This window comes from Musca autumnalis, unplaced genomic scaffold (assembly GCF_047663935.1).
Source record: "Musca autumnalis isolate F117 unplaced genomic scaffold, ASM4766393v1 scaffold_3, whole genome shotgun sequence".
In the NCBI taxonomy this organism is placed as follows: domain Eukaryota; kingdom Metazoa; phylum Arthropoda; class Insecta; order Diptera; family Muscidae; genus Musca; species Musca autumnalis.
The window spans coordinates 127,563,923-127,575,300 of record NW_027411866.1 but is presented as its reverse complement, the minus strand read 5'-3'; the positions used below and the strand labels follow the sequence as shown (position 1 = coordinate 127,575,300).

At 34.2% G+C, this 11,378-nt stretch overlaps 1 protein-coding gene across 1 annotated transcript; it reads left to right on the top strand.

The window, feature by feature from the left end:
* The first annotated feature begins 3,286 nt into the window (after positions 1-3,286).
* Positions 3,287-6,453, top strand: LOC141397704 (sperm-associated antigen 7). Its single transcript, XM_073974340.1, has one exon. The coding sequence runs from the start codon at positions 3,624-3,626 to the stop codon at positions 4,494-4,496; it is 873 nt and encodes a 290-aa protein (XP_073830441.1). The 5' UTR covers positions 3,287-3,623; the 3' UTR covers positions 4,497-6,453.
* The last annotated feature ends 4,925 nt before the right edge of the window (positions 6,454-11,378 follow it).

The following is an 11,378-nucleotide window of genomic DNA, read 5'->3' as shown; positions in this document are numbered from 1 at the left end:
AACTTCAGGCACCATACAATTAATATGGGAGCACTTTACAAATTTTACTTCTTTTGCCGGTTTTACCATTTTCAAAAGTAAAGGAACAGGACATATGCTATTACAATCTTTTACCAACAAGTTGTTATTAGGTGTATTCCCGTACTTTTTTAATGATAAAAGTTGTCTGCATGTTTTATGTTGATTGTACATGAACAATGTTTTTTTTTTCTTTCTAAATTTTATTATTTTAAACTATGTTAATTTTATATACATAATTTGAGAAATTTGTATAAAAAATTGTTACTGGATGCTGTTCGTTTATTCTTCAGTACAATACAAAATAGCTTAAGGCCAGCGTACATAAACTGCCTTGCCTGCTTACCTTGTTTACTTCTGAAAAAAGAATAAAAAAGAAAAGGGCAACCCAGTTCGAAATTTGCTCGGCCTTCTTTCAGAAGCAAGCAAGGTAAGCAGGCTATGCAGCTTATGTACGCAGGCTTTTAGTCGTTTACTAGAACCCAGCAAAAAAGTTTGGAAGTAGTGCAATGCAGAGTTATGATTTTACAACATCTTTGAATGCAGTCCACACGGAGTTATGAAAAATGCACTCCGTTCGATACATTTTAGAAGCACTCGCTTAAAGATCCCTACAGCACTGATGGGCAGAAATGCTCTGCCTCACACACAAAAGTGTAAAAAATACATGAGTCTCTCACAATTTGCCCATCAATGCCCTACAGGCACAAGCCAATTTATTAATCTCTACAAAGACGTCGCAGTATTTTTTCCAAATATAAAAAGAGTGTCTAAAATTCTAAGAATTTGTTTAAAAAATAAAGAAATACAAACTAAAGTTGCGAACATTGCTGTAATTCACGAGACGGAAATTAGTTTTGGAGCGGAGTTGGAGTAAATTTCGAAATATGAGCTGGAGTGGGAGGACAACTTGTATAAAAAAACTTTGGATGATGAAGCAAAATTCATTGCGATGATATAAAATGCAGAGCAGAGGGATTAAACTCGGTCACGATTAAATTTAATGGAGAATTTGTATAATTTGTGTTTATGTAATAAAATTCTTAATATTATTGCTGTAAACAAATAATAAATGCATTTTATTTACTCTGGGATATTTTGCATCGGCTCGCATTTTTATAGCATCTTTAGACTGCATTTAAATCCAATCCGGACTGTATTTAAATCAAATGTGTTCTTCTTTGACACAGCGGTGCCGAAGTTTTTCGGCAATTTACACACATACGACCCGAATGCATAGAAAGAGCGTACGAAAAAGAGATAATGTTTTGATTTGTTTTTGTTTTGTAGCGTGCGTGCATAAAAACACACTAACACACAGTCATAAGTTGCCAATAGTTTGAATACATTCACATTTTGGGCTGTTCTCTTTTTGGACACGTATGATTTAAATGCATCAAATGCAGTGATTTGGATCGAAAGTGGACTGCATCCCAGCTGTATGCTGTGGAAGCAAAATGGAGTGCATCCTAGCTGCGCGCTCTCTTGTAAAATTCACAAGTGAATTCATAGGAGCTGTGTTCCTTTACTTACCTGAGGTTACCATTTTTACCATTTGTTACCATTTTAACCTGCAAAGCGTTCCTGGAAGCAATTTTTAAGAGAGTGAGAGTGGAGAGAGCAAAAGTGCCTTTCTCTTCTACCAATTTCTACAGGTAAAAAATGGTAGAATGGAATTTTCGACACTTGTTTAACGATAATTTGACAATGAAGAAAGAACTGAACAAAAACAAAAGAAAAAGGCGAACACTGACAAAACAAAATTAAAAACTGTGAAATAAAAGAAGAACATTTAATGTTCATGTTTCTTTTTGACATTGCTACCAGATCTACCATTTTTTCGTTCCTTACTTTTCTGGTAAAACTGTTCACGAGAGAGCGAATTTGAGCAATTTTGACAGATTTCTGTTTTACCACTTTTACCATTAAAAAAGCTTTTATTATTGTGCCGTGCCACCAACCAAACCAGAGACAAATTTTGCTGCTTTTTAGCTGTGTTCCAGAACTAAAAAGTTTTTACAATTTTTACGACTTTTACACATTTTACTCGAAAAAGCGTTCCCGTACACAAAAAAGTTGTAAAATGTTCACTTCTCTTTAAACAAATATGGCGCTGAATGACGCTCTCTTTAAAATCTTTTTACACGACAAATTTGGGCGAGTAAAAAAATAGTAACATGGTTGCCGGCGTCTGATTGGCTGATACGCCGACTTTGACATTTGTTCCAGTTTTTTGACGTATTTTCCATTTTTCCGTTCCCGAACTATTTCAAAAAACTTGTGTGTGAAAACAAATTTTTTGCAGTTCTCTCTTTTACGAGTTTTACTATTAAAAAGTACGGGAACGAAGCTAAAAGCTTATTTTGTATTAATGTAATGCCAAGTTTACACTTTGCGCTCCAAAAACCACTGGATTTCACGAAATCCTGAAATACGACCTGGTGTTTACACTTATTTTTTGTTGATTTGAAACATATTACAATACTCTAAGTAGATGCATATGCGCAGCTGGTCGAACTTGAATTTTCAAAACAAGCTGTTGTAAATTGAATTAGGCAACAAACATATACGACACTATAGAACTTTACAACTTTATTTCGAAAATTATTCTAAAATTATCTATAGAACGTATTAACTGTGTGTAGTACTAACAAATGAAAAAATAAAAAAAAATATTTTATCGCTGGGACATCATTGTAATCATGGTATAAGTAAAGAGGTAGATTTAAATGAAAAAAATCTATAGAACCCTTGTTTTTCTTGAATTCCTAAAACTTCAAAATAAAAGCAACAAGTGGGTTTGTTTACAATGCATATTTTGAGCATTTTATAAAAAACGCGAAAAATGAATGAAGCGTTAAGTTTTCTCCACATAATCGAGTTGTGAATATGATAAACTGATTGTTTCCATGCAAATCTCAACAATTTCTTCCATACAAATGGTCTAAAAACAATTTTAAAAATCATTGAATTCGATTGTTTTTAAAATTGTTTGGCATATTATTCAAACACCACACACACATACACAGTTTGTTTATATTGTTTTGAAGTTTTAGGCATACTCGAATGAAAAAAATTAAATAGACATAAAGCTTTGGCTAACCTTTCTTATTAAACCATGATTGTAATAAATTTTGATAGATGGGCGTTCAGAACCCGCAACATATTACTTGCGAAGTAATCGCACAGGCCTATTATCACTTTGAACTGCGACGTTTCTCTGCAAAACCAGGCGAAGAGATATAATTGTCAAATCACACTACTCTGTAGTCTGCTAATAGTCGATTAACCGATGGAAATCAACGTACGTATCCCTAATACATAATTCTAACCATTGATCTGTTTAAATCGGTTCTTTTTTCATTTAATCTGTTAATATTTTATAATATTTATGGTGCAAAATAATATATAACAATTTAGAGACTACATATTTGTGGTTTGTGGATAGCTGCCATCAAATCCAACAGTGGCAAGGCAATACTCATCTCATAATAATCTATAAAAAGAAATAGAACATAGAGCTCTCATAACAGAATCACATCACAAACAACAAACATAATTTTTTTTCTTTTGACTGTCTCTCATAATCGGAGCAAAAAACTGCAATGGATTTACTAGGATCCATATTAAACGCCATGGATAAGCCACCCACGGCAAATGAAGAACAAAAGAAATTAATCAAACGTCAAAAAGAAATGGCCGAACGCATAAAAAACAAACAAAAAGAAGAGTTATTGCGATTTAGAAAATATGTTGAGGAACGAGTGGGTAGATTTGCCAAAGATGATCGTCCACACATTGAATTTCAACCACTGGATAAGGTACATCGTTCCATAATCCATGAAGTTGCAGAATATGGTGGTTTTATATGCATGAGTTTTGGCTGTGAAGATGTTGATCGCTATTCGGTGGTGTACAAAAAAGAAAATGCTCCAACAGAAGACGAAATATCAGCACGACGCAATGGTGATGGTTGGAATGAAGAGGTGGCCAAAGAATATGCTGAACGTAGGCAAAAACAAAAGGAGTTGGAGGAACAAAAAAGACTGGCCCGTGCTTCCGTACAACAGAATTCATCATCATCGAGTTCTTCCGCCCAAAGTAATAATTCGAGCAACAATAACAACAGCAGTCCCAATGGTAAAAATACCTCCAAAGAAACCGAAATTAAACCCACATTTAATTATAAAGATAAATATGCTCATCTTATTGGTCAAGAGGCAGCATTGGAGGCTGCACGGAAGACTGAAACAAATGCCTCATATGGCTTTGTACCGAGTAAGAATAAAAAAGATGTTCGTTCTATTGAACAGACGTTAGCTGATATACAGGCCAAGAAAAGGCTTAAATTACAGCAGCAACAACAGCAGCAGGAACAACAGCAACAAGGGGATCAAAAAGCCGAAGAACAAAAGTCAGCCACACCAGCAGCAGCAGCTAGTAGTACATCAACTGTATTAGAACCAAATTTACATTGATTTTTAAAATAACATCTAAAAAGAGTTCCTATATACGTATAAGGAAGAAGAATGTACTGAACATAAAAATGAGGAAAACTGATGGAAGGATGCATTTTTGTAAAAGGTAGAGGTTGAGAACTTGCTATATAGAATGCTATTTAATGACCAGTTTCTCTAAGATGATCCGAATTAAATTTTGTTCGAATTACTATCAAACTCCTATTACTGTAGAATTTTGGACATATCTTTTCTTTACCGACCCACCGCAGAAAATTATGAAAAAATTACCACAGATAGTGCTTTTCATGCCGATTCCAGCGATGTATTTTGTATTTTGTTGGGGAAATGCATACTTATCGAGCCTTAATTCGCTTCTGTCCATAGGAGAAAGTCTTAAATCACCGGCTACTTAAGAAAACTTGCGATTTAAAGGAAATTGTTGTATTTTTTCTTCGAAAGGGTCGGTAAAGGAAATTTTTTCCGAATTTTGTTTGATTTAAATCAAAAATTAATCAAACATTTAAAAAAAGAAAACAATTCGAATCGTGTTAGTGAAGGTCAAAACATTTGTTTTGGAAGATTTTAAAAAAGTAGGAATTTTTGTTTTTAAACATAATAGAGACCTTTTAAATTTTCTTTGGTACCTCTTACAGACGTTCTGTGCAGATATAAGATAATAATGTTGAAGTTCTTCATGTGGATCGATGGTAATTTTTAGGATTCATGTGGATCGATGGTAATTTAGTTGATGTTTTAGATATTTTCCATACAAACGTTTGGGATCTATCCATATAGGGGCCTTTTTAAGGTCTTCTGTAAGAATCGAAGGTCTCTCTGAGATCTCTTAGAAAAGAAGATTCTAGAGCCCCAAACCGCGAAAATCTTTTAAATTGTTCTTGGTTGCCTACTATAGGTACCTCTTAGAGATGTTATATGCAGATAGAAAATCATTTAGATGCTTTCTATATGGATCGAAGGTAATTTTTAGGTCTCCTGTGCCGTTAGAAGATGTTTTTCTTGGAGAAGACTAGTTTGCAGATAGAAGGCCTTTTGTTGACAGTGTTCTATAAAGATACAAACCATTTGAGAGGTCCCCCGTAATTTTTTTTAAATCTACTTGAAGCCTACGATGCAAATCAAAGACCTTTTAAAGCACTTCTGTCGAATTCTTCCTTATAGAACGAAGACCTTCAAGTGGCCTTCCATACACATTGTTACATCCATTACCTATTTGTGTGTTTCTTGACCTCAAAAATACCCAGCATTCGTCCCTCTTCCCAATGTATTAATATTAACAATTTCAGTACATTCTTCAAACTCTTAGGTAATAACCAAAAACAATGGCCATATAATTAATTTTTAATTTAAATACTATATAAAAATAATTAACAACAAATTGCAATTCTAAAAACAACAATTTAACAATTTTAAATTGTTACCATTTTTTTTGTAAAACAAATACTCTGACCCCTTCAATGGTCCTGCGATTCTTTTCAAGGTTTCACAATCAAATGTAATATTGGGAATGGGAATGAAAACAATGAAAGAAAAAATCAAGAACGAGCAAAGCAAAACACTGCAATATTTTTTACTCCTTATGGATAATTGTTAATTGTTGTTAATTTAAAGAAATAAAATGCAAAAAACGTAACGAATAAATTACATTACTAATATTTTATTGAAGTAATAATGGAAAATACTACAAAATGTTTCATTTTTATAATTAAGATATTTCGTTAATACTTAAATTTCCAAAAAAGGAATTTTTAGTTGATTTTAAGTTGTATAAACTAAGCACAACATACATGTTTATGTATGTATGTCAATATCATAATTTTCATTAATTTTTAAGAAATTTTATTATTTAAAAAAAAGAGATTTTCTTTTCATTTGTGTCTTCATTTTTAGGTTCTAGTTAATTTTTAGCTTGTATCAATGAAAGAATAAACAAATAAAATTTTAAAATGTAAAATAATACTAAAATTGACAATTTAAAATTTATGGGGAATATGTGTATGTATGTGAGTATATTTATAGCTCTGTTCCAGAACTAAAAAGTTTTTACAACTTTTACCACTTTTACACATTTTGCGTTCCCGTACACAAAATTTATATGAAAATCGTTTACGACTTTTACAAATTTAACGACTTTTACCACTTTATAAAGTACGGGAACAGGCCATATGTTGCTATTTGGATCCTTTGCATATATACTTGCTCCAAGATGAGGCGGCTGCATCGTCCGAATCTTATTTGGACTATACCCAGTCGTGTTTGCCTTGTCTCTTGGCATCCTTCGCCTGAGCAACAGACTCGTTGATGTAGTAGAAGAGGGCGATTGTCGTGTTCGTGGCACTAGGAAACACTGAACAATGCATGTGTGTCTCGTATTCCGAAAACGACGAAGTTGGAGACACGCTGGAAGATGTTCTTAAGCAAACAAGCAACAACATAAGTCCTAACGCAGTAATACTGGATGCAACTAAGGCCAGAGCAATCTCGCTAATGCTCCCATTTCCTACATCCATTACATCTCACCGGTGTTGGCATGTGGTGGATTCTGATAACGTAATAGATGCATGGCCCGAGGTTCTTCCTTGTCCCGCCACGTACCAAAAAAGCTCGAAGCAGGCATACCGGGATATGTTGCCGCTCCCATATGAAGACAAAAGCATAATTGTTGAGGTGACGGAGCAAGATCGAATATACCTTCGGGTCAATCCGGTACTTAGGACCGGCTGCCGTTGGATTGAACGTTCACGTTTGTACGTGCATATCAGCCATTTTAGCTGATGCCGGCAGAGTCTTTTAGTGCTTTTGTGCCACTATCTCATGAAACATGGACTTTATCCTTAAAAAATTGTACCATAGTAATTGGGGGCCGCGAATATAATTTCCGACAAGAAATACCATTAAAATGCATTTTTGCGAAAAAAAAATTAAATTTTGTTCGAACCTGATCCAAGTATGCCTGGAAGAAATATTTCGATGAGCAAAGTGTGGACCAGTTCGGTTATTGTCTTCTAGAGGGGTGCGCACTATTTTGCGAAAAATGTGGGGAGATAGACGAAGGAGTTGACCGATATGGCCCATCTTCGAACTTAAATAAGTTAACTAATATTTTTTGCCATACTTTCTCACTCTCCTACTTTAATACTTCCCGTCCTTTTTTCTCTCTCTTTTCAGATGAGAATGATAACAATGAACCGCTGGCCTACCTAAAAACTTCAAAATGCCTGAAATCGGACGGTACCGTTATATGGGGGCTTCCGTGGACCCATATACTTGTTTTGGGGGTAGAAAATGACAGACTGCGAAAATGGGTGCAAATAAATATTTTTCGGCTGATACTAATTTATAAGACAATTTGATGCATACATTAGGAACGGGCAATGTAATTTAAGGATTTTTCAACCCACGGGAACGACATAGACCCATCGAAATGATATTTAAATATTAAATTTTGTAAGATTCATTTGTCCTATGATTGTTTTAATTAACTACAGCCTTGACTTTGAAATCGGTCTATTTGGATATAGCTCCCAAATACAATTTATAAAAACATTGGCGCACGGGAATGGCAAAAAAAGGGACGCAACTAAAATGTCTCAAAATCATAATTTAAAAAATAAAATTATATTTATGAAATTATTCTTCTAGAATAACTCTGCGTACTTCATTTACATATATAATATACTAGCTGAAGCTGGTGCGCTTCGCTACGCCGACTAAGATAAAATATAAAGGAATAACTATACTTATATTAACTTTAAATACTACCATTTGTAATAGTTTAATAAACAAATAAAGGAGATAAGAAAGCGTCTCTACCCGTTCAGTGCTGTGTATGGTGCATGAAATCGGTCGGAAATATATATGGGAGCTATATCCAAATGTGAACCGATTTAATTACAATTTGGCATACTTATTTCTAGACCAAATTCTGTCACACATTCCAAATTTCGTGGAAATTGAACATACACAGCGTGATTGATGCATACAATACACGAAATCGGCCGAAAATATATATGGGGACTGTATCTGTGACCGTTCGTTAGAAATCAGCATAGAAAATCTAATTTTTTTGGATGTACCTCCGATCCTCCAAAAACTAATATAGCATATTTTATTTACAGGCGATATTGCAATATACTCTCAAATTTTCAGGATGACGGGTTCAGCGGTTTTCGAGTCCATAAATTACAAACAAACAAACGAAGATTTTCTATTTTATATATATAGATTTTGAAATATTAATCAATATCAGTGTTTTTTGAGTAAAAACGACTGGGGACACGCCACGGCAACGAGTATTTATTTGCACCATGCAACCAATTTTTTTCATATAAATATGTAGAATATTTTATTTTGATTTTCGAGCAATGTTTAAGGATATTTTGTTTTATTTATTCTGTTTCTAAGAATTTAAATGTTTTCAATATTTTTAACCCTAAATGCGTCGGGACACAGAAACAAGTCTTTTCGCAATATTCACCCATATACAGTTTCTAATAAATATGTTTTCTCAAAATGTCTTAGCTCGGCGGGTTCGGCCTATACCAGAACGTGGACTTATATAGGCAATTTTTGATAGAAATGTTTTCTAACACCTGAAAATACAAAATCCTAAATTACAACCAATTCGGTGGGCAAATGAGGTCAAGGCTACCAAAGTCGGCGCGTTGATGTGTATGCGGCATATACAGAAACGTAAAACCATATAGAAAAAAATGCTGGAAATGTTTTCTTGCACCTGAAAACACAAAATCCCAAATTACAACCAATTCGGTGGGCAAATGTTAGAGTTGTGTAGTTCCGTATCATCAACTACGTATGTATTATCTGCGAAGATCACAGCTATGAAAACACAAAAAAACGGTGAATTGAAATATCCATTTAATTATATCGGTCTCGAAAGTATTTAGAAGGGAAGAAAAACAACAACAGTTGCGCATCCTACAACCTAACTTAAGCGTATATAAAATTTTACGAGATCCAACAGCCGTACGTACATATCCAAATCGATTTCAAACTGTCTAAAACTAATTTCGTCCAAACATACTTGGAGTCTAAAACCATTATTTCTACGAGGCCAATTTTTGATCGTAGCTAAGTGTAAAGGTCTTAGATACAAACTACAAAACATATTTCACCACCCATAGATGCTGTCATTCATTCGATACAGTATACAACAACCCAGCAAAATGTTCGATGACAGATCATGAGTTGAATCATAGGTGCAAGTGACTTGTCATAGGTGCAAATTTAGGTGAATCACCGATGAAATTTACAAGGGAGTGACACCTGATTTCACCTGTTCATTGTCATGGCATTTTGCACCAGTTCATTGTCATGACATTTTGCACCAGTTCATTGTCACGGCATTTTGCACCAGTTCATTGTCACGGCATTTTGCACCAGTTCATTGTCATGACATTTTGCACCAGTTCATTGTCATGGCATTTTGCACCAGTTCATTGTCACGGCATCTTGCACCAGTTCATTGTCATAGCATCTTGCACCGGTTCATTGTCATGGCTTCTTGCACCAGTTCATTGTCATGGCTTCTTGCACCAGTTCATCGTCATGGCTTCTTGCACCAATGCTTTGGATCCGGATTTTTGCCAATCAGAAATAAAATTCGCAATACAATTATGTAATTTGTTGAATTAATAAGAATACAATGCGCAGATGATTTGTATCGCCAGATGTTATTTTTCTTTATTTTGTATGTAATTTTCAAAATTATATATTATATTAATCTGCAATATCATATTTATCTCTTCCGATGGCTGCAAGATACTTCTTTCAACTTGGGGGTTCCGTTTTTCCAATATTCGATAAATTATGTGTCAATCTCTGAACCAAGCTCATCGTTTGGGAAATCTAGTATAAATTTGAGTTCTGTTATTTTATTTCAAAAGAAAAAGCTTATCCTGTAATAGTTACCACGTTATGGTCTCTTTTATACTTATTTTACCGATCTCCTACTTTGCTTCTCTCACTTTGCATGCCATGCTTGTGATATCGTGATCTTTCCATTGGAGTTTTGTTCCCTCGGGTCGCATAACGTCAAATGGCTCGTATTCATATGCCGGTGGCATCTTTATCCATCCTGTTAACATGGCCCAACCAACCCAATAATTGCAGCTCGATATGTTTTACTATATCGGTGTTGGTCGGCTGGGGAAGCTCGTGGTTTATAGACCGGGTCTTTTTCATACTTCTTTTTAATATCCACAAAACGAAACAGGTTTCCAAACACAAAATATATTTTTCTTTTGTTTTATATCAATTTACATTGTATTTTTAATTAAAATATATAAATTTTGCCACTATCGACCACTTTCATCTGACTTTTATTTTCATTTTAACAATTACTTTTGCAAGTACACAATTATTCGGGTATATGAGTATTTGATAATTTATTGTGCGGTTACTTATCAATTTATTTGAACTCATGATAATATTGTGACAAAGATCGGATCTTTCACGACTTCAATTGCACTCATGAGAATTCGATGAAAAAAATCGGATCTTTCATGACTTCGATTGCACTAATGAAAATTCGATGAAAAAGATCGGAACTTTCACGACTTCAATTGCACTCATGAAAATTCGATGAAAAAAATCGGATCTTTCATGACTTCGATTGCACTAATGAAAATTCGATGAAAAAGATCGGAACTTTCACGACTTCAATTGCACTCATGAAAATTCGATGAAAAAGATGGGATCTTTCACGACTCCTTTCGCACTCATGCAAAAGAACCAGTGAAATCATGATTTCACATGGAATCACTTCCATTTAATTTTGCTGGGAACATCAGTTCTTTTCTCCAGAAACTTTTAATTTTAGATTATTTAATTTTTTAATTAATTTAATTTTGATTTTATTGA